Below are 24443 nucleotides of genomic sequence, written 5' to 3' on the forward strand. Positions count from 1 at the left end.
ACTATAGAAACTAAATTGAAACTATAAAAATTAATTTAATTAATTTAACGTTAATTTATCAACATTTAAAATCAAAACTATATTTCATAATATAATTCTACACATTTTTTCTTTTCAAAATACACTTCTCCTTGTTATTATAACTTATTTATATAAAAAAATACGTACGCTCCTTCTCGTCTTTCAGGGGAAGGGCATTTATGAAATTACACCCTCGTAATCCTCGTTCGTTCATCAGTGTCCGACGTGGCTCCCAACCTTTCTTCTCTCGTTCCCTCGCAAAAACCCTAAACCAGAAACGATTTCAATCGTAAAAATTCAATCTCAGCATTTCAACATTCCGCAATATCAAACTTCAAACTTCACAACAGTTTCAATCGAGTTTACAATATGACCGCGTCGAAGAAAAACCACAAAGAGAAACCAATTCGCCGCAAGTAAGTTCAATCCAATCTCATATTTTTTCTTTCGCAACCATAGTTTATGATGATGGAGGGGGAGGTGCAAATAGTAAAGTGTATGATAGTGGAATTTGTTATTGTACAGGGAAGAGAAACCGGAAGAACCTGAATTGCCAAAATACAGAGATCGAGCTAAAGAACGTAGGGAAGATCAAAATCCTGATTATGAACAAACTGAACTTGGATTTCATGCTGTTGCTCCTCCTGGCACCGTTGATATTAGGTAAAGTTTCCACCACTTTATTTATCATTCATCCATTTTTTTTAATCAAAGCATACAACACTATGTCCCATAAATGCAGTTCAGATTGTAAAAGACTGTGAGATGTTTGTTATAGTTATATTAGGCAGGAGCGGGGGGATCCTGCAATACTCTACTACTCTGCACTTAGTATGTGTGAATTTCCCGCCGGACTCTTCAGAAAAATAAACATGAAACATAACAAAGAGTTTTTTGTTTTTGCATACCCTACATCAGTGGTTGTTTTCTCTAACGTTGGCAATATTTTATAGGGCATCTGATGCACACAAATTGTCTATTGAGAAGAGCAAGTACCTTGGAGGTTTGTCTTGTACTATTATTTTGTTCTACATTGAGTAATAGTGGTCTTGGTTGTGGAGGAAAATTTGTTTTTTCCCCTTGTTGGTTAACTATTGAGGTTTTAGCAATGCTGTCAATTGTGGATTGCAGAGAATAGTGGTTTGTGTACTGTATATTTTGCTACACACTAGTGCTTAAATAGCCATTATTTGGCAACATTTTGTACTAATAACGTATCATAGAACAATAATGATTTGTTTAAATTCTGTCACCCTATAGTGCTATAACCTCTATTTAACAACAATGGGTTTTAAGTCTCTTTTTCATGTGCGTAGAAAATGTTAGTTACTATAAAAGATTTGTTTTTGGGAGGGTTTATTACTTTGATACATTTGAAACCGGAACGTAAGATGTAATTGAAATTCAAGATTCAATTATCGTTGTCATCTCAAACACGACAACAATTCTACAACAGAAGACAAAGTCTTTTCCCACTAGATGGGGTTGACTACATAGAGAGCAAAGCTGTAACTCTCTACCATAAGTCATATATAATAACAGATTGTTTAACTCCAATACTCTCCTATTGGTTTTGTCTGTTTTTTCAGTCTCTTTCTATCCCTAGTTATTGCCTTATTCAACTATCTTCTATTTTCTCTAGTCTCCTTGTTGACACATCTGTTGGTGTCCTCTCCATAAATACTCAAACCATCTTACACAAACGAGTATCTACCATCTTTAATACAATGGGAGCTACCCCTTCTTTTTCTCTATTGTTTTTGTTCCTTCTCTTATCTTCCTTTGCGTGACAACTTATCCATTGTAGCATTCTTATTTGTGCAACATTGAGCTTACTTTTTCACAGGCTCTCTACTACCCAACATTTAGTCTCATACAATATTGCAAGTCTGGTATGTGTGCGATAAAATGTCATCTAAGTTCTTAGTTGTACTTTTCTGTCACAAATTACCCCTAAAAAGCGTTCTTTCATTTCATCTACTCTGGTTGGATCTTGTGATTGACGTCTTCTATTTCTTCATTATTTTGTTAATTTGACCCAATATACTTAAAACATGAGACTTGCAAAATAGTACATTCGCCAATTTCACCTCGAAACTAACAATTGTGTGTCCCATTCTAAACTATCAATGATTTGTTCCATAAAGATTCAACAAAGTTTTACTTTGGTTGTTAATTGCCTAACACAGCCCTCCTTGTTTTTGGGATGGGGGTTTGAGACTTGCCAAGTGATTCAATTTTGACATGCTTTTGATTGTGGAATCAATGTGTATAATGATCTTTGCTTTAACAAAAATTTAAGCCCTAATTGAGTTGCTTATGCTAATAACCTAACATGTTAACTTTAATTATATGGTTCAGGTGATGTGGAGCATACACATTTGGTTAAAGGTTTGGATTATGCTTTGCTGAACAAAGTAAGGAGTGAGATTGATAAGAAGCCAGATGCTGGGGATGGGAAATCCAGGTGACTGAGTTTGAATTGTCAGTAGTAGTAGCTATTGGTAGTACTGCTATGGATTAGGGCTCTTTAAAATTTGTCTTTAATATAAATGTTTTGCTATGTTCTTGTGTTTTTCTGACAGAGTGCCCAAGGAAGACCAACAAGTGTCAATTCGCACGGCTACTGCCAAGGTTCTTTTGCAGATTTGTATAGAATAGGAACTAGAGAATAGTTTTGCTATTTAAGTTTTGAGATTGAAGCTGCTAGTTTATGAATTATTTGTCGCCTGTTGGTATTGATACTTTTAATCTCTGTTTCAGTCAGTTTATCAGTGGATAGTCAAGCCACAGACCATTATCAAAACAAATGAGATGTTCCTCCCTGGTCGAATGACACTTATCTATAATATGGTGAGAATTTCCATTTTGCTGACAAGGTTCTGGTGTTTTACTGGAGTATACGATGGATATTTCTCATTTTTTCATTCTATTTGCTTTTACTCTTATGCTATCACAGTATTAGCGTGTATAGTACATCAGCATGTATGTGTGTATACCTGTGTTCCAAGATACAAACATTTAGCAGTCTGCAATATACAGATGTCCTCAAATGCTCTTGTTTTGCGTATGTTTTTGTGTGTATACAAGTAATCTTATAATTATGTGGTAAATGAAAGGGGTGATTCTTGACTGTAGTTTATATGGATAGATAAGGCTCTAGATTAAACCATCGAGTTATGTAACTTAATTGAAGAAGTCATATGATGATTACATGACTTATTTCATAAGTGGCTAGGAGCATGGTTTATAAACACATTTTCATGCCATATTTCATGTAATGTGAAACTCTTAACACACTCTATCATGCCCAATAATTGACATCTGGAACGCGACATGAGTGGCCCGATAGCGGGTGACCCAACGGATCTTGGATAAGTTTTGACACCATGTTAGGTTATAGAGATGCAGATGGATAATCTCAAATTTGTTACATCCTTGATAATTTAGCTGCATTGCATTTCACAAACCTAAGTCAATTGCATTGATTTTATCTTCCCCACAATTGTTTCTTTTATTTGTTCTTCTCAAGTAATATTGTTGCTAACAACTTCAGAGTAGCTTTTCAAAAATCCATGTGGACTAATTCAATCCAAGGAATTTCAAAATAGCTTTTCTTCCTCACAAACCTCAAGAAAAAGAATAGTTAATGGAGAAGAAAAAGCTATACACAACTATTGCAACATGCATTTGACAGGTAAAAGATCTGATGGAACAAACGATTTGCATAAAATTGAGATTTGTCCAAGAAGACCCTATTGGGATATTAGATAATTACTCTTGTTGAAAGAGAAAAAGAAGATAGATGGGTCATCTAAATTATCACTTTGATTCAGAGAAATCAAGAAAAGACTTATGGGTATTCAATATTATTGTGATACTCTGGATGCTTATTTGATTGGATGTTTTGAGTTAGTAAAATCTTTGTAGTCAATAGCAGTGGCGGTGGCCGTAATAGCGATGGTGTGTGGTGTAGTGGAGGTTCGGCATTACGCAAAATGTTGTGGCAAAGCAGATCTGTGTTGCTTGCGACTGCAGCACTGCGCATGACGGCGAAATTGCTGAGGAATGACTGAGAAATCGTGGAGAAGACGAGTTGAAAAGAAATGCCCTCTTTTTTATATATATATTTTTGACATCCACGATGTCTCGTCTCTTCTGCGAGACCACGACCTCTCCTCTCTTCTGCGAGACCACGACCTCTCTTCTCTTCTCTTCCCTTTGCTGTTGTGCGATTTCAGCACTCCTGGTGCCCACTCCCCTGCAAACTTCTTTACCCAGTTCTCTGTGTGATCAGATCTCTTATTCTCCACTGTTTTTTCTCTCCTCTAGACTTCGGTGTAGCAGTCTTACTTGCAACACCGCAAAAGCATTTTTGGGGGCCTTCCTCCTTAATACACTATCCATTGTTGACTAAATAGAGTAAAATACTTTGGTTGTAAATGTTTTACTATTCGATTTTAAAGATATTTGAATTTTTTTTAATCGAGTTCTAATTATAATTTGTTACTTAACATTTTTGATATTATAGTTGAAATGAGCGTAGTTGTTATAAGTACTTAGGTTCCCAATGAGTACATATACGGTATTGAAGTTGCTATCCATGAGGATGTGGGTATGGGTACTTTTTTCAATTGTGGGTAAGAGGATGTGTACTATAGTACGCCACCTAAACCCTATCCATTGTGATCCCAACAGTACCTTGACGTTATAGTACTCTAAGTAATGAAGGGAAAGATCATTTGAGAAGTTCAGTATAAAACTAATGCCTTTCTTCTATGTTTTTTTTAAAAAAATCCTCTTAAAGCAACTTTCTGACATAGTTTCTCATGTTTAATCTTGTAGGAGGGTGGATACCATCATGATATTCCAACAACTTTGCACCGTAGTAAAGCTGACTGTCCAGTACCCGAGGTTTGTGATCATGCATTTACCTTTGACGTTTGAGAAGTTGTCCATACTTACATTGCCTGATAGATATACTTTGCTTTTATTTGGGACAGGAAATGGTTACAGTTAATGTTGATGGATCTGTTCTAGATCGAATTGCTAAAATAATGTCATACCTTCGCCTTGGTTCTTCTGGGAAGGTCCTAAAGAAGAAGAAAAAAGAAAAAGATATGAAAGGTACTGTTCATATTATCTTCTAGATGCATGTAACTATTAATTCATATATAGTTTTCATAAGAAAAGATGTTGCTGTTAGGTGCATTTTTGTTATTTTATGTATGTAAAAAATCACTGGTATATTTTGTCGGTATTGTTTAGTATATGATTTTGATACATATTTTGCATTTTCAGCATTTGGTTTTTATGTACCTTAAAATTTAATCTTCTGGTTTCAGTATTTTTTGTTTTATTTATTTTTTAAACTAATCATAATTTTGAGATGTTGAACTTTGGTTATTTCAATTATTATATTATGTATATATAGTTTTCTTAATATTAGGCAAACTCTTGCGAGTTGAGTCTACATAGACTCCACAAGTTTATCTAGACTTTTGAGTTTGACAACTTTGCTTATATCCATTTTATTTTTTTCAAAGAATAGGAATCAATAGTTAATAAATTTCTTGCATTCTCTTATTACCCAGGGAAGATTTTAGCCGCCTTTAATGGATATGACAAAGAGGATAGTCTGGCAAAGGTTGAAGGTGTGGGGTCAAAGAATCAAACAGAAAGAGAACCTATCCTGCCACCTCCACCTCCCTTAAAGAAAAATCCTATTATTTCAAGAGAGAACCAAGGTCCTGCTGTTGCTAGAACAGAAGACGATGACATTTTTGTCGGAGAAGGTGTTAACTATGAGATACCTGGTAAAGACTTGAGCCAAAGTCCTGTCTCTGAGGACATGGAAGAATCTCCTAGAAACAAAGAAAAACCTCAATATTTCGCTGAACCTACTTATGGTCCTATCCCACCTACTATGATGGCTCAAGGGTGGCAAGAAACTGTAAGTCTGTTGTTAAAATTTTGAATTTATTGGTGTACTTTTGCAACATGATTGGAAAAGTTCCCCTACTTCTGTTACCCTCTGAAATATAACATGTTTATGCTGATGGAACATCTTAGTATGGATACCCTTAATTTCCATTTTTCTTCATTCTAAGTTTCTAATCATCTTCAGCACCTACTCATTCATTATCATGCATTTGGAACATCTATAATATTTTGTTCTCATGAGATTTTACTTTTCTCATGTTCTCTACACACAGGGCCTCTTTGTAGGCATCGTCATCATTCAAGTATTTTGTTCAAAACCTGTTTTCATGTGACTACCTCCCCCATTTTCAAATCTATTGTTCAGTTCAAAATTTCTCTTCGACACTATTATCACTGTTGTGAACTTCACCCATGTTATCATCCCTACCTTCATTAGATTACTTACTATCTTTAACACAGATCCCTTCATAATTCAAGAAGAATAATCCAATTTTTTGTTTAAAAGTCAAAATAGATTATTTATACTATTTGTGCTTCTCTCTTTTTCACAAGACTTGTTCATTCTTCGTGAATTTTGTTTGATGGTTATTGTGTTCTTATTTCATTTCACCGTCTGGTCTCTCAGAATGGATATGATGTAATGCAAACACAAGCCATGGTTGGTGGCTACCAAGGGGAATGGCAGGAGTACCAGTATGCTGAACAACTGGCCTACCCTGATCAATATCTTCAGCAAAATATGCAGGCTTATGATGTCCAAGAAGATTTAAATATGCCACAAGATCCACGTTTTATGACTCAAGAAGAGAAGGATCGAGGTTTAGGATCAGTGTTCAAGCGAGATGACCAGAGACTTCAACAGCTGAGGGAGAAAGATGCTCGTGAGAAAGATCCTAACTTCATCTCGGAGAGTTACTCTGAATGTTACCCTGGGTATCAAGAATATAACCGTGAGGTAGTGGACAGCGACGATGAAGCCGACTTATCCAAAATGGATATGGGAGGAAGGGTATGTAACATTTTGCTTCACTCATGAGGAAATTTACTGCATTTCTTTTTATTTAGTTAAAGTGGTGTACAATATATCTTGTCATTATTTCAGTAAACTAATTTATATAAATAAATAAAAAACATAATGACATTATAAATTGATGCTTGCATTTTTCTCAAAATATCTATTTGAGAAAAAATAATTTTGACAAACTTGCTTATAACCAAATGATGTGTTGAAAAATCCAATATTGAAATGTGCACTCGACAGGCAAAGGGCCGTCTTCATAGATGGGATTTTGAAACTGAAGAGGAATGGGCCACTTACAACGAGCAGAAGGAAGCAATGCCGAAAGCTGCATTCCAGTTTGGTGTGAAGATGCAAGATGGTCGAAAAACCCGAAAGCAAAACAAGGACCAGAAGCTCAACAATGATTTGCACAAAATCAACAAGATACTTGCAAGAAAGAAGACGGATAAGGATGGGAATGGCGAGGCTGGCCATTATGAGGATGAGCCAACCCCTGGAAAGAAGCTTCGAGTATGAGTCCTATTCACCAGGCTGTAATGTAAAATTTTTATAATGAGAGGAGATGTTTATTTAATTGATATTTTAAGGTGGTAATGTATTGATATTTTCTATATTTTTCTCATCTATAGAAACCTTGTTCAGGCTGTTTTGTCGTGTTCATAGAATGGAAATAATTGGCACTAATATTAACATCTAGGGTCAACCAGTGTTGATGAAAAAAGAGGACCTAAATTTATGGCTGGCTGCTGAATAGAATGGTTTGATTTTCGAAGACTTGGGGATTAATTTTGTTGAGGATGGTTACTGATATAAAAAGCAATAATTGGTAATTTCTGTAAGAATGTCTAGCAGCAAATGATTTGTTTTTTCCTTTGATTTTTTCTCATGAAGTTTGATTTTCCCATTCTTCTCATGCATTCATGAATTTTGTTTCAATATTAAATTATCTCTTTTTAAAAACAATAATCACTTGTACTACATTTGACTAATATTACCAAAATAGTCTGATACAAATGACAGATACTAATGTTTCTTCATATCCCTGCAAATAGTCTCAACACCCCAATAATTATTACAAATTCTAATTATTGCAAATTCTAATTTTGTCCCCTACATTTTTTTATCCGATATATTCCAAAATTTCAAAATCTTAAATTTACATTTTTTAAATTTAGAATTTTGGATTTTGAAAGTTTTATAATTTCAAAATTTTCACATTTTGAAAAGGCTAAAACTATATATATATATATATATATATATATTTATTTGTGTTAGTTGTAGCATCGGGTCATAACTAACATCCAAACTAAAATCACCTGGATTTTTATTTAACCCATTTAAATTTGAGTTTTAATTCGACCCTATCCATTCAAGTTTGAGTTTAACCCGAACCAACCCATTTAAATCATATAGTGTTCGGTTCGGGTAACAAAATTAATATTTTCAATGACATTTTTCTTTGCAAAATGCACATTCATTATTACCAAGCCCAACTCTCCCTTGAGATTTTCCTTTTTGAAAAGGAGCAACAAAAACAAATGGAGGAGTTGAGAGAATTCCCTTATCTGATTCATCAAAATGAGCCTTAAGTCTGATTTCTTCTGCCAACAATTCACTAACTACTGATTCAACATTAGGAAGAGGAGAACGATGCAAAATACCACACGAAGACCCTCAAAATCATCACGAATAGCCATCATAAATCAAATCAGATGTTGCTCCTCTCTTTGATCAATGTATGTTTTGACAACTTTCAACTCAGGTGATTCCATAAGAGTCAAATGATCCCACAAATTAGTCATTGTCGAATAGAATTCCTGAATGATCATATTGTTCTGCTTAAGGACTCTAATATCACTTTCCAACTGATAACGTTTTGCAGAGTTAGACTAAACATACAAATGTTTCAAGTGATCCCAAATCTCTTTAGCAATATCATATTTTGTTAGTTGCACTCCTATAGACAACTCAACAGAATTATTAATCCAAGTAATAATTTTTGAATTACTAACATTCCATGTTTCAGATCTTTTGCATATTTAGTTTCATCCATTTTATCTGTAGGCTTAAAAGAAGTTCCATCAACAAAACTCCACATATTTTTTCCAATAGAAAAGTTTTTCATCACATAACTCCAATAAGAGTAATTTTGTCCATTGAGGTGAACATTAACGGCTTGAAGAAAGTCATCCTTAGCACCAGCTACAACAAATAATGACAAGAATATACGACAAACACAATCACTAAAACAAAATAAATTAGGGATAACCTGTCAATAGCAGAGTCAACAAAGAACCAAACACAATCACGTCGGAAATAGAAGAAGAATCACGCCAGAGACAGAAGAGCATAATCGCGCCGAAAACAAAGGAAGCAAATTGATACCGATCGCAAAGCGGGTTGGAAACAAAGGAAGGAAATCGATACCCCGAGCCCCACTAAGCTGTGGACCACTTTACTGTAGATCCCAAAATCAACAAAAGCTCTTTGATACCATGTTAACAATGACATACATGGAAAAGAGAAAGAAAAGAGACAACCACTCTAGGGTTTCATAACATATAATGAACCAAAAAACATTAGTTAATAAATGTATAATGAGTATATATACAAGAGAATACAAATGTCTAAAATACCCTTACTACTAATATATAATATTATCTAATAGTGGTGGTGGACCATGCATAATATGGAATGCATGGTTCACTATGTAGGTGAATCAATAATGAAGGCAATTTTGTAGTTTGACGCGTGGTTTGTTCTTGTGGAGTTGATTGGAGGTTGAGTGGACATGAGAATATGTTGGTGAATGGAAACGTGGATAACACATGTATTGTTCGACAAAAATAAACAATTTGGTGTGTTGACTAAACCAATTCATATATTTTTGTTGTGTTGTAAAACACCTTATATGAACTGACTTTGCAATACGCGATTCTCATGCTTATTTCAATGTTTAATTTGTTTCCTTTTAACCCATTCTCATTAATCGACCTCATGGAAGCTTTTCACGTCTTTTGGTGGCTGTAGTATTTGGTGATGGAAGTCGAACTGAAGTCTAATCATATTTATATGATGTTTTTCAACAATATAGTAACAATGCACATAAGTGTGAATGAATGTATTACTTCTTCAACTATCATGTGGTCGATTGTTTTTTGGTATCCTTCTATGTCTTATAAGGATCTTTACTAAAATTTCGATCACCAGAGTTACATTTGTCGAAAAATTAAAAAATTTAGTGATATATTAAGTAGTTAGTTTTAAGGTTTAAATATGTCTTTGGTCCTTGTAATTATAATTTATTTTTTTATTTTGGTCCTCGTAAGTTTTTTTTTTTTTTTGTTAACATCTCTGCAAATATAGTTTCATTTTAGGTTTAAATATGTTTTTGGTCCTTGCAAGTATACTTTGTTTTGATTTTAGTCCCTGTATATATATTTTTTTATTTATTTATATCCTTGCAAATTCTATCAGGTTTTAAAAATTTCATTTATGAATCTTTTTTAGTAAAAAAAATGGTGATATGACTAATTTTGAATGACGTAACACATGATGACCGTGTAATTGTTGTTGACTAGACAATATTTTATATTTAAAATTAACATTTATTTTATAAACTCATTTAATTAAAAACTTAAAACTAATTAATTAATTAATAAACTAATTAAATAATAAAAACTCAATAATATTCATCTTCAACCCCATTTTTTATTTTTATTTTTTATAAAAACTCAACAATCTTTATCTTCAATCTCAATATGAATTTTTACAGTTATCAAGTTCATGCTTCAATTCAAATTGTTACTTCTATTGTAGCTAAAATATCACTAGAAGGGGGTTAATAGGGATTTTGCTGGTTAAAAAGTTTTTCACATGTTTTAAAAAGCTATCCTCTCTAAGAGGATGCGAATCCGATAATGGTAATTTAAACCTTTAAATTTGAGCTGAGTAAAAGAAAGAGAAAATATAGAGAATGAGACGCACAACTTTTATACTGGTTCAACCAATGAAGGCTAAGTCCAGTCCTCACACACTTGTGAGATTTTACTAATGATCAAACTGGTTAACCTCTCACAGAGGTTGATTACACTTTGTGTATTATTTAGTCTCACCAAGCTTACAATCTTGTTTCTTACAAGTTTCAACTATTTCCAAGTGTAACTCACGTGGAAAATACAAAGTGATATGAGTATGATATTTCTCTTTTCTTAAACACTTTTAAAAAGATATTTCAAAGATCTAGTGTATGATTATAGAAAGTATAAAGAGATGATGGAAATTGCTCTTGATAGCTTTAAGATACTTGATCTTTTTATGCAATGTTGTTGTGTGTTGATGATGAAGAGCATACTGCCTTTTATAGAGACTTTGAGCTGCCCTTTTCAAGTGGCAAATGCTTTATGCCCGTTGGAGTCTTCAATCAAAAAGTTCAAGGTCTTTTCTCATATTTACGGGATTGCCATCTAGCTGTCCTTGGACTGGTTCAGTCCATCCTCTTGCACGAGGTTCAAAACTCCTAAGAACTTGGTCACGAGATATCCTTTTCTTTTTTCTTTCTTTAAGACATGTAAGGGCTACATCTTTGTCTTGTTATCTACTGTCTTTTTGTAGGTTGATGTTGAGTCATTTTCAGCATGTGAGAGAGATATGTTGGGTCACTTTCAATGATGTTGGGTTGCTTTCATTGATGTTGATCATAACTCATATCCTCTAACTTAGTATAATCTGTCCTCATACCTATTTAATCTGTCATCTGACTTCTTTCTTTCAAATGCTTTATTTATTCATTCTTTAATACTGATTTGTCTTCTCTTAATGAATAAAAAACATTTGTTTTAGTGAGGATGAGTATTTTGCAGCTTTGAAGCTTTATCCTCTTTAGGAGGTCATCCTCTCGTATTCCAATCCTCTAGATTTGAATCAGATTTTTCTCCTTTTTGTCTTAATGATTAATAACGTGTTTTCTTTTATGAATTCACTCAAAAGTACAGATTAGTCATTAACCACAATCATAATCTTTTAAATAATTTTGTTATCATTAAAACCATTTGAGAGAGATCTTGTCTCAAGAACTTCAAGTAATAAGTTGCACATATAGAATTGATTAACTCATATTATATGTGCATGATAGTATGAAGATAATTGTTAATTTCTTGCTTTTTTTTTATATTAAAAATAATTTGACATATATTTTAAAATTATTGTAAGTTGACAAATATTCATGGAATAAAGTAATAGAAAATCTTAATGATTTTATTTACTGTTTATTTTCTAGTCTGATACTTATTTGAATTTATTATAGAACATATTTAAATATGAAACTTGAATTAATAAATAGAATTTATGATTCATGTACTAGTTATAATATAACTATGAAGAAATTGTTTCTTTAATAGAAATGAAATGAATTCTTATTTGTTAAGGAGTAAATAGCTGACATGTTTGGACTCACCTTATGATATTTGATTACGAGAAATTTTTATGATCATATTTTGTTAGCTTGTGACAATATATATCTAATGCATTCGTATATTATATCTTAGACTTGGATATACTAATAAAGTATTTAGAAATTTAAATTGAGATGCTTATTAATTAAATTTGATAATCGAAAATCAAACCTAAAGATTGTTGAATCTTTTGTTGGGGATATGCTGCAAATCTTGAACAAAAAGAAGATGAAATTGATGATAATGAAGATCGCACAAATAAATTTCGAAGCGTGTATATCACACTAAGCTTTAAGTTCGATTCATCCCCTTCAATCTATATATATTGGATGCAAACAGGTTAACCGACGAATCCCCTTCCGGATACCTTGAAGATCCAACACATCACACGATCAATCCATTTCCTTACTATTTTCTCCTTCACCAAATCTTATATAGTACTTTTTACATATTTGATGAACTTTGGAAAATTTGCACACATGTTTTTGAGCATTAGAATGGAATCAATATATGCTTCATTTGAATCAGACTTTACTGCATCTCATGCACTCATGATAGTTTCACATACTTATTTTGGTTTGAACTATTTTTGGGTTCGCATCCTTAGGTTTAACAACTTTCACTTTGACATCCAACTTACTTCAAGCTCACATTTTTTGAAATGTGATACCGACACAATAGATGATTAGTGTTTAAGAAAACTCTAGCAACAACATTCATCAACGCATTGTCTTGGACAATCACAATTACCTTGGACAGATTATCAGGAGATTTCAACAAAGGACAACACATCTCTATAGCTCAATTGACAACACATCTCTTTGTTTTCAAACACCATATAAATAACTGCAACTTAATATGTCAACTCAATAGAAGTGACACCAAAAAACTCAAACAATGATAAACAATATCTATTGGTTTAATATGTTGAATTCATCATCAACACAAGAAAAAGTAGTAAACAACTTCAAGAATTTGTATGAGCCCATTAAATATGTTAGACTATTTTAGAATCACCAACCATTATATATTTGTAGACATATTTATCATTAACCACATATTTTATCACATGTTGTATTTATAATTCTAGACCCTTTCTAGACTCGTATCAATTACATATATTATAAATATGTTCGATAGTCACATTGTCAGGTCTTACATTTTTCAGTCATAAGAATATTTTTAGATAGAACGATGTTACTTGTCATCTAATCGATAAGTTCAATTTTTTTTCACATTTAAACGATTTGCAGAAGAATGACTTTTTAAATTTTATCAACGCATGATTGTGTTTTCTACAACTACAATAACTTTCCATACACCAAAATAAAAAAGATAACCCCACAATTTAAATGAGCTCACATTTTATAGATCTCATGTCTTGACATTTTAAATCTTCTTTAAACACTACTCGTTTCCTATCCCAATACAAGATTTTTTTTAATTGACTAGTGACCTGACTTTATAATAACATTAACAAAACCTAACTTGAGAGCTTCACCTCAAACCCATTTCAACATATCGGTTTAGCAATGTCATGTTTCAAATCTGTATGTCATAACTATTTCTTATAATGGGATGAAAAATCTCAAAGAATTATCTTATAGTTAGGACATTAGGGAGTATAACATAAACACAGTGACAAACATTGAGGACAAATCCTTGAACCAGGAAAACATCTACAAAATAAATCATCGTGCTTCCACCTCGACCCTTTTAGGATCAACTCCATAAACTAGAGTTAAGAAAGATAGCATTGTCAATTTTAGTCTTTAGTAAATTACAATTTCACGACAATAGTCTCATGAGCACCAATATCAAAATTGTTTTACTTGTCATAGTAGATCAATTTTGCCACTCTCTACAAGTGGCTTTATTGATTTGTAACATATGAAGTAAAGGACATCCGGCTCCATCTCAAACAGCTTCGACCTGCCAAAATAATTAAATTAAACTGCTTTCTAATTTTAATTTTTTAAAACAGCAAACTAAATTCATGCAAGAAAAAGATGATTTACCTATCATCAACAGGTCCATCTTCAAGTTGAATGCCGGTGAGATATTCTTTACTTCTACACAAAACGAATGTGTCTAGTCGTGGTTCTGGAACTGAAACACGCAAAACAAAATAATTGGTAGATGGACAATAAGTTTAGTAAAATCACCGTGACACTGTTATTTTGTTGAAGCTCAAAAGTGTTGCTTTTGTCAAAATCACAGTGGTTCACCGTGATTCTGTCAATCTCACCACCAATACAAACACGGACTAATATGATTCTCCCTTGCAAAATAATCTACAATAACTGAGATGCACCCAAGGAATAAAAAAAACTGCCATGATTTCTGTCCCAAGCAATAATCAGAGTATAACTGGATGAATAATAACCTGAGAAATGCAAAGAAATGATGGAAAGGCACTGCTGCCCCTTTCTCTATTTTTAATTTTGTAGGTTTGCATGGTTGATGAAAGACAATATTTGTAAAGGTTAAAGTGGCTATAGTCTTTAGCTATCAAAATATGTGAAACTAAGAGCAGCAACATGGTCATTAAATACTTACAACCCTATACAAAATATCATTATAGCCACCCATTGGCATAAAGTATTACAACACTGTTCACTAGGGGGGTTAGCTATTGTTGGCTTCTGCCTTTCTGTTTTTAGTTTAGGAGTTAATAAAGGTAGTTAAATTCTGTTATAACTAATAACAGAATTAGTTACTTGGATGTAAATGCTTGTATATAAGTCAATTCACATTGTACATTCAACTAAGATAAATAACACAGATTCATTCCCAAAAGCTTGATATTCTCTGTTCAGTTTTCTTTCATTTTTAGTAAATCATAATTTCATCCTCAAGAAAGAATGGGATCTACGAAGTTTGAAGTTGAAAAATTTACGGGAAAAAATAATTTCAGTCTTTGGAGGTTGAAGATGAGAGCTTTCTTGGTTCAACAAGGGGTTGAGGATGCTTTAGCTGGTGAACCGAAGCTACCCGATACAATGTCGGCGAAGGAAAAGAAGGCGATGCTGAACAAAGCTCACAGCGCACTGATTCTTTCTCTTGGAGACAAAGTACTCAGGGAGGTGTCAAAGGAGAAATCTGCGGCAGCAATATGGCTCAAATTGGAGAACCTATACATGAAAAAATCATTGGCCAATAGGTTATATTTGAAGCAGAAGTTATTCCAGATGAAGATGCAACAAGGGAAACCATTGGAAGATCACCTTGATGATTTCAAAAAGTCATTCTTGATCTTGAAAACATTGAGATCAAGATTGATGATGAAGATCAGGCCCTATTATTACTCAAATCCTTGCCAAGTGAGTATGATAATCTTACTCACAAACTCATTTATGGAAGAGAGTCAGAAACATTGGAGGAGGTGCAAAATGCTCTTTGTGCAAAGGAGCTATCAAGAAAATATGAAATAAAGGAGGAAAATGCTGAAGAAGTATTGAACATTCGAGGAAGGACAGAGAAGAGGGAATCAAAAGATAAGAAGGGTTCAAGATCTAAGTCAAAGGAGGGAAAGAAGAAGAGGTGTTTCATCTGTCAAAGTGAAGATCACTTGAAAAAGGATTGTCATGAATTCAAGAAAAAGAAGTTTGGGGAAAAAGGAAATCGCAGTGGAGATGCAGATTTGGTGTCAGAAGGATTGTCCTGAATTCAACACTGCTGTGCACAGAACTAAAGGAATTCTGGATTACATACAAAGAGACCTATCGGGGCCTGCTCGAGTTAATTCTCACACTGGAGCTCGATACTTACAAGCCTATACAAAATATCATTATATCCACCATCGGCATAAAGTATTACAACACTGTTCACTAGGGGGGTTAGCTATTGTTGGCTTATGCCTTTCTGTTTTTAGTTTGGGTTAATAAAGGTAGTTAAATTCTGTTATGACTAATAGCAGAATTAGTTGTTAGTTAGTTGGATGTAAATGTTTGTATATAAGTCAATTCACATTGTACATTCAACTCGAGATGAATAACACAGATTCATTCTCAAAAGTTTGATATTCTCTGTTCAGTTTTCTTTCATTTTTAGTAAATAATAATTTCATCTTCAAGAATCAAGTTTCTTTAAACAAACACAATCATTTAGCATCAATAAATTTGATAATGGAAGGATGTTCCTTCTATGGGTTTCATGCATTTCAAAACAACTTCAAGTCAAATATGCAAAGGAAGCTACAGATCAGAAAAACAGCTCCAAGCATAAATTTCATAAAATGTTGAAAAACAGTACTACAGAAATGATTCTCAGACTTGGAGTTTAATTCATTCAATCCAATCATTGCAAACTCTTTCATATTACTTGCCAAAATGCTAACAAGAAATTGTCTCATAACAGACTGATTTCAGGCAAATATTACCTAGAGTCCTACACAGACACAAAATAGTACATAAGAAATAACAAAATATCATAAAACAAACAAGCATTTGACTAAGTACTTACTAAGTGAGTAAATCAAGTATCGATATTGTAACCACCAATATTTTTTATCATGCATGTGCATATAATATCAACTATTGATTTGTTTATCAAGAGTTGATATTATTCACTTTACTCTCTAAAGCAAGTTGCTTACTTTAAAGGAACATAATCCAACAAAAATTGACAACTAAGAAAAGTAACTTACCCATGTCATCCTCTTCACTAATTACAGATTGCCTCTCATAAGACTGATAATTTTCAGGCAGTTTTGATAGAACACTCTCCTCCAGATGTTTCTTAAAGTCATCTGTGCACCTGCAATCAGAAAACTAGATTCAAATACCACAAGTTGCCAACTATTAAGCTATCTTTTAAAATACATTGGTAGTCAGAAAAAAAAGTCAAGGATAGCCTTTCCTTTCAGTGAAAAATTTCTCATCCTTAGAAAGCCTGTTCCAAAGTTCTTCAGTTTTTCGGAGATGGAACATGTACTTTTCGATCTGCAATATAAATGTGGTTATAAAATTAAACAAAATGCAATCTAGTGAATACAACAATAGGTCATGCTATACACATCTTGATCAGTATTCAAATATTTGAACAATTAATGCTACCCTATTTAATTAAAACCTATGATATAGGTAGAAGCCAAGGCTGTAAGCAAAATTATCTTGCAAAATAGAGGCTATACAGAAAATCGAATTTTAATCTAGTTAAAGATTAATATGGCCACTGCTAATGCTCGAGGGAAAGGAAACAATATACTTTGTTGGTTCATTTTTCTTTCTCAATTCCTATCAAATGAACTAATTTATACTTAAGAGTTAATAACCATAACAATCCTATTGCTTTGAGTGTAAAAACTAAAAGCGTATGGCTGGTTACCTTCTGGATGCGGATGCGAAGATACGACCTTAATAGAAACAGGGTTCTATCTAAGTCCATCTGATACAGAGATACTGAAAGAGGGTCGGTACCAACGGTCGATTTCTCCTCAACAGTTTCTTCCTGTAAAAGGAGAAGAAAAAAAACATCATAGTTACAGGGGAAAAGGTGTCCTTGACAAGCAGACAGTACTAACAGGGTTATAATCATTTATGGAAGGAAGATATAATCATTAATTAATACACTTACAACAGTAATCAAAGAGCAATTTCTAATTTTCACAAAAAGTAAAAGGGAATAGAGGTTGATTTTTTGAAACTTTACCATCAATTCAATCTGTTCTCTGACGCGGGTGATCAAATCAGATTCAAAATGAAGAATCTCAGGGGCTGCCTTCTCATTACGCCAAGCTCGCTTGAGAAGCACAACATCAGTGGTTGAAATCAAGGCATCATAATCATCAGCGAGTGATGCTTGTTCTCCTTCCACAGATCTTGAACCCATTTATCAGAATATACGGTAAAAACGTTCTGCTAGTGTTATGTTTCACTTTTGTTGCTCAGTGTTTTTCTTTCTCATTGCTATACACTACACTGCATTGATGCCAAACTAAAGTGATGGATATGGACGGTGTAAGTATGAAGTTAAAGAACGGTTGAACTAGCAATAATTAAATAATATTTTTTATTTTTGAAACTAATATAGAGGATTTAAAATACAGGTCCTTGACCGCGATCTGAACTACATCATAATGGTTTTTGATGTTTCCAGAATCGCAACGCGACTGCAGTCGAGGTCATATTTGACCACGATTCTCGTAATATCAAGGATTGTGATGCGACCCCAACATTTACCGCGACTACTCTTTAAAACCTTGATAATATATCAAAAAAGAAAATAAACATAAAACTCATAACTACATAACTTGTGAGGCATAAGCATGGTCATTACAGAGTCATAAACATGGTCATCAAGCATGCCACAAAACGTACTAGCCATCAAACACATAACTTATACTTTCCTTTTTTATATAAGTAGGAACCAAACACATACACAATACCTTGGAGTTAAAATTCTCATACCCACAACGCACCACCCACCAGTGTTGTTAAGTAGTTGCTATAGCGCTTTAGCATATAACAGAAATTGAACAAATTGCTACATTCCACAATACACTATTTGCTATGATTCCGCAACAGGCTATTTAATACAAAATATAGTCAAATAATGACTATAAAAGTGCTATAGCATTGTTGCATAGCAGAATTTAAACAAATCGCAGTTTTCCGCAATTGATAACATTGCCAACCACTTGGCTAGACCCCAGGGTTTAAAACATAGCTTATACTTTCTTCTAGGCAACCAGTGTGTGTGTGTGAGTGTGACAACTATTTATCAATAACTTATACTTTCTTCTAGACAACCAAATTTGCTACACAACAAGCTTTCCACTACTGGAGTCATCACGGCCACTAAGATTCCTCGTTTTCATAGTTATAATTTTTTTTTCCATCATAAACCTATTTGGATGCAAATTACAATTGAGTAGACAAGCCTCCACTAAATAATTTTAATAATTTTGATCAGTTTAAAATAGATATGAAATATTTGATAGGTGAATACCTGGTTGTTCTCATTGTGAGATGCGACCTTCGATGTGCGCGAGAGAGAAGGAAGGGTAAGGGCTGCTTTTTAAGGGATTTGAATTTGATTTTTGGGGGAACAAGGACTGGAAAAAAGACCTGGTCTCAATGCTCAATGTGTTCTCATGGAGTCCTTCTATTTTTTTTTTTTTTTACTTTGAATTTTTACTTTTTTTTTTTGTCTTGTTTGATAGGTTTCTTTTTTATACTAATTTTGATACAGTATAAAACTTTTTATAACAGTAAAATAAATTTTTTTATTTGACTTTTAAAGTAAAAAGAATTAAAGTGAGATATTATTTTTGATTAATTAACATATAAAATATTTTTATATTGTAAATGTATATTGATTATTTTTATTATGGACAAAACTTTAACTTACATGGTTTTTTTTTAAATACATTTTTTCTGAATAAAATACATTTTACCAATATTATGGATTTGAAAAAACTATGATAGTTATGAATATTTTAGATATAGCATAAATTTGAAGATTCATTTTTCTTTGTTGAAGTAATATTGATTCTACTAAATTAAATTATATTTATATTAAGTTATTATGCTGAGTAACTTAGCACATAATTATTCTAAATTCTACATATTTTTACTCTTATAGAAAACCATTTTATTTATAATCAAAGAATATCCCACAATTGAAGATATCCCACAATTCAATTTCAAGGACATTGAAAGTATTAATTTTGTTAGCAAGTTCAAATATGAATGATTTTAGCATTATCAATTCTCAAAATACCTCTTCAAGCACATAACAACCCTGCATTCGTAATTGCACCATCAATATTTAGAGTCACCGTACTTGAAAACGGATGAATCTACCTAATATGAGCATAGCCAACTTTACAATTATGATTCCCCAAGATCTTCTAGCCATGCATCAACTAGCATCAACACCATGAGTTGTTTGTATAACTCTATTCGATAATACTCACTTCTAGTGCAATCACTATTACTAAAAATGACCTCGTTTCTACTCCACCAAATAATGTCTAGCATCACACCAAAAATCAAGCTCCACTTTAAAAATAGAAAGAATTAAGAATACAAAAAATCCTACGAATAATTAATGAATATTTTTTAAGGAATATGTTTGGACCCTTTTGTCATAATAATTAATAATTCAATTAATAAAATGGAGTATATTAATTGCTAAATGCAATTCATAATAATAATAATCGGTGAAGAATGCCACGTGTACTTTTGGACAGAGAATGTTAGATTTGTTTATTAGGTAGATGTAGATTAGTTATAACTAATCAGTATTCACTCATAAGAACCTTTCAACCTGATTACTCTCTCTTCTCCCATAAAATATGCCAAGTTTTGACATTACTTGTATTAGTACCATCCACAGTGCAAAGTAATAACAACTAAGTGAATATTTTTTTAGTACAAACACATACACACTCACTCTTGTGATAGTAAAAGAAGATCATGGGAAACAAGGTTAGCATGCTTCATTGTGTCCCTATAAAGACAAAAAGAAAAACAAAAGGACAAATCCTCACAATTCCTACATTATCTTCCCTCTCTAATTTAAGGCTAGACAATTCTATTGAAGCCAATGAAACTACTATTGCCACCCCTCTTCCCCTACAAGAAACCCCATTTTATGATTGTCAAATTTGTTATGAATCAAAGCCTCCCAATTTCATTTTCAACATAGAGGGTTGCACTCATTTTTATTGCACACAATGCACTATGCAATACATAGTGTCAAAACTTGACGCCAACCAAATCAACATTTTTTGTCCTGAACCAGGATGTTCTGCAGTATTGAATCCTCGTAATTGCAAACCAATTCTACCAAACAATTTGTTGAATTGGTGGGAAAAAGCTTTGATTGAATCAATGATACCTGAAAAGAACAAATTTTACTGTCCATATCATGATTGTTCTACACTTTTAATATTGAGTGAGGCCCATGATAATAATAATGACCAAGAAGCAGGGGTGGGGATAATTAAAAATACACAATGTGTGTGTCCACTTTGCAAGAGAAAAGTTTGTGTTAATTGTAAAAGTCCTTGGCATGTTGATATGACTTGTACTAAGTTTCAAAAAATGAAACGTAGTAATCATGATGATTTGATGTTGGATCTTGTTAAGAAAAAGAACTGGAGAAAGTGTCCAAATTGTGGCCGTATTATTGAAAAGACTCATGGTTGCGGGCATATGCAATGCTGGTATGTTCATTTCATTTCCCTGCTTCTTCTTTTTTATCTACATAATGTTTTTCCTTTTATATATTATCGATTTGGATGTGTATGTCTTTGAATTCAAGATTTATAAACTACTCATATTAAATGTGACATGAGCGAAATTCGGAAGGGTTCGAAGAGTGTTCCAAATATGCAACTGCACGCTATTTTTAGGGACATCAATTATGTATAAAACGTTAAGTTTATCTATTTAATAAATAATTTTAATAAAAAAATTGTTTTATTAATTTATAGTATTATCTCGTATTTTAATTTAATTTAATTTTTAGTCTTTTTTGTCTATTATAAAATTCGAATTTAATTTTCAAACACTTTTAAAATAAATTCTAAAGAAAAATAAAAGTATTATCTCACAGTAATTCACGTATTAATAGGTGGATGAATATTTTAATTCTAATGTTTGATATTATTAAAAGATGTTCAAATTGATATATATATGTATAACTTAAGGGTCATTTATTTTGTGAAAATATTTTTTGTTTTTATTTTCTAAAATTTGTATTAATTTTACTCATTAATAAGAAAGTAAAAGACTTTTGAAGTAAACAATCATTTATATTTCTAGAAACAATGAAAATGTTAAATTTTTTTTTTTTCATAAATAAATCTTCATTAACTAACATTTCGTCTTATCTTTACGACAATGGTTTGCTTCAAAAGTTTTTATCAAGATAAAATGAACACACTTTTTTGCAAAAATGAAAATAATAAATACTTTTACAAAGTAAACAACCCCTAATTTTCCTATAATTCTATGTAGTTTTGAACTTTTTTTATATTGTAGTTTTAGTTTGTTTTGAAATTTTCAAAGCTTATCTAATATTTAACTTTTCTTCAACAATATTTTATTTTACTTAAGGGATCAATAAAAGGATTAATGACTAGTTATTTTAACCATATTTATATTGAAGGTTGCGTGTATTTGATAAACTATAAATATGTATGATTTATAAATAAATAAAATAGAAATCTAAATTCATCATTCGCACATGGAACCCAAAATCTCAGAGACAACTTTAGATAAAATCAATGTTAAGTTTATAGGGTGCAAAGTATATTTATGAGATTCATCAAACAAAAACTATTTAATTCATATGCATTGATGATAGTGTAATTATTTTTTACAATGTCGGTAAAAGTTTATTATTAATCTATGAGGAAGATTCTAAACCTTAAACCTATTACAAGTCTCATCACCTCTCCATAAAGGGTTCCATTTATGTCACTATTGTTGATTTGGAACATTCCGAAACCACTTCCCTTAATTCTTTAGCCTTTCACTGTTTCTAAAATTTCACCCTAAATGCATGGCACAATATCTGTGTGGCACACCTGACATAACTTATTGCATGGCTGGAATGAGACCTTGAAACATGAACAAGTATGCCATATCAAATTAATCCCTAGTATTAATCACTTATACCCAAATTACTCCATAATATTATTAACTTATTCCCAAATTAGTCCATAACTTTTAATATACAATAATTTAAACAAACATCAAATTGATTCACTTAAACATTACCTTTTGCATGTTTGACATGAAGTTCCAACCATGTTGCACATAGTCACCAATTTCTTCATGCAACAATGTCAAAAACAACTTTCAATCGGCCTTGTTTGCAACATCTACAATTGCGTAGGCCAATACAAAAACTTCATTTATCTGCATTTGTTTCCAGAGTTGACAATAATTACCCCATAGTAGCCTTTTAAAAAACAACCATCCAACCCTACGAAAGGTCTACAATCAGCCTTAAATCCCTTCTTACAAGCATCCCAACAAACAAAAAATGTATGAAATTATGGTCCAAGTTCTAGTTGTGGTAGTGCACTAAGCTTAATGCATGACCCTGAATTACTTATGAACAACTCAAATGTATAATCATACGTTCTACTTTACTGCTCTATTTCAATACCCTTCGTTATCTCCCTAGCCTCCTTCATTGCTCTAACAATCATTGGAGTAAATATCCAAGATGGTCCATCACTTTTATCACTTGTTTCAATCAAGTCTTTGACTTTATCAAAATTCCAAAGTGATCCTTGGCTTTTTAAAACGTTAATCTAGTTATTCCCTCCGTCATGACAATCACTTGACATAATTAACTTTACTGAAATGTCACGTTAATTGTCTTATGAGCAAATAATATGGACTAAATTGATACTTTTTTAAAAATCTTGTTTGACATAAACTTGTGATGTGCGAAAGTGTTAGGGACCAAATTGATATATATTTTTTTTCATATTTTTGGTGGTACATGTTGGGGAGTATTTTGACACGCATTAAGTCTTTTTTATTGTTGATATAATTGTATAATACATTAGCTATTTTGTGAAAGCTTGTTTAGGCATATTTTGTGTGTGCCTTAATTAATTGTGTACTTATTAATTCCTTTGGAAGCACATTTTATGTGTTCCTTAACTAATAGTTTAATACAAAATAGAGATACCAAAACATATAATATTTCATTAATTGTATAATATTTTTTTTGACACACGTTAAGACTTTTTTGTTGATATAATTGTATAATACACTAGCTATTTTGGGGGAAGTTTGTTTAGATATATTTTGTGTGTATCTTGATGAATTAGTTGTGTATTTATTAATTTCTTTGAAAGCACATATTATGTGTACCTTAATTAATAGTGTCAAACTAGAGATACCAAAATAGTTAACATTTCATTAATTTTTAAAATCAGAATATCAAAAAGAAATTACAATCTAAACAACTACATTACATTCTCTCATGACACCAAGACTTTATTTGTGATGTTTATGTTGAACCATTGT

The 24443-nt window shown here is 32.3% G+C and overlaps 3 protein-coding genes across 4 annotated transcripts; 2 read left to right on the forward strand and 1 right to left on the reverse strand.

Moving 5' to 3' along the window:
• Positions 1 to 236: 236 nt before the first annotated feature.
• Positions 237 to 7630, forward strand: LOC101510640 (suppressor of mec-8 and unc-52 protein homolog 2). The gene is made up of 11 exons (XM_004488090.4): positions 237 to 437; positions 547 to 684; positions 975 to 1024; positions 2383 to 2488; positions 2607 to 2655; positions 2785 to 2874; positions 4867 to 4935; positions 5025 to 5148; positions 5616 to 5974; positions 6590 to 6973; positions 7226 to 7630. The coding sequence occupies exons 1-11, from the start codon at positions 391 to 393 to the stop codon at positions 7499 to 7501; spliced, it is 1692 nt and encodes a 563-aa protein (XP_004488147.1). The 5' UTR covers positions 237 to 390; the 3' UTR covers positions 7502 to 7630.
• Positions 7631 to 14077: 6447 nt separating this feature from the next.
• On the reverse strand, positions 14078 to 19572 carry LOC101510962 (DNA replication complex GINS protein SLD5-like). 2 transcript variants are annotated; one of them, XM_073365509.1, is made up of 7 exons: positions 19390 to 19572; positions 18091 to 18359; positions 17767 to 17889; positions 17298 to 17381; positions 17087 to 17195; positions 14457 to 14547; positions 14078 to 14370 (listed from the first exon to the last, which is right to left on the reverse strand). In XM_073365509.1, exons 2-7 carry the CDS (start codon positions 18268 to 18270, stop codon positions 14274 to 14276), a joined length of 684 nt encoding a protein of 227 aa, XP_073221610.1. In that variant the 5' UTR covers positions 18271 to 18359; positions 19390 to 19572; the 3' UTR covers positions 14078 to 14273. The 2 variants fall into 2 exon arrangements, with proteins under 2 accessions (XP_073221610.1, XP_073221615.1); XM_073365514.1 differs by having other exon boundaries at positions 18091 to 18375.
• Positions 19573 to 20861: 1289 nt separating this feature from the next.
• On the forward strand, positions 20862 to 23365 carry LOC113783911 (probable E3 ubiquitin-protein ligase ARI9). The gene is made up of 2 exons (XM_027336663.2): positions 20862 to 21613; positions 23197 to 23365. Exons 1-2 carry the CDS (start codon positions 20862 to 20864, stop codon positions 23363 to 23365), a joined length of 921 nt encoding a protein of 306 aa, XP_027192464.2.
• Positions 23366 to 24443: the final 1078 nt, after the last annotated feature.

This window comes from Cicer arietinum, chromosome 1 (assembly GCF_000331145.2).
Source record: "Cicer arietinum cultivar CDC Frontier isolate Library 1 chromosome 1, Cicar.CDCFrontier_v2.0, whole genome shotgun sequence".
NCBI lineage: Eukaryota > Viridiplantae > Streptophyta > Magnoliopsida > Fabales > Fabaceae > Cicer > Cicer arietinum.

Coding starts and splice junctions, on each gene's coding strand:
- LOC101510640 (XM_004488090.4), top strand. CDS start 391: ATGACCGCGTCGAAGAAAAACCACAAAGAGAAACCAATTCGCCGCAA. Junction 685..974: donor CCTGGCACCGTTGATATTAG/GTAAAGTTTCCA, acceptor AATATTTTATAG/GGCATCTGATGCACACAAAT. Junction 5,975..6,589: donor CTCAAGGGTGGCAAGAAACT/GTAAGTCTGTTG, acceptor CTGGTCTCTCAG/AATGGATATGATGTAATGCA.
- LOC101510962 (XM_073365509.1), bottom strand. CDS start 18,270: ATGGGTTCAAGATCTGTGGAAGGAGAACAAGCATCACTCGCTGATGAT. Junction 17,890..18,090: donor GAGAACAGATTGAATTGATG/GTAAAGTTTCAA, acceptor CTCCTTTTACAG/GAAGAAACTGTTGAGGAGAA. Junction 17,382..17,766: donor TTCGCATCCGCATCCAGAAG/GTAACCAGCCAT, acceptor TTTATATTGCAG/ATCGAAAAGTACATGTTCCA.
- LOC113783911 (XM_027336663.2), top strand. CDS start 20,862: ATGGGAAACAAGGTTAGCATGCTTCATTGTGTCCCTATAAAGACAAAA. Junction 21,614..23,196: donor TGCGGGCATATGCAATGCTG/GTATGTTCATTT, acceptor TTTGACATGAAG/TTCCAACCATGTTGCACATA.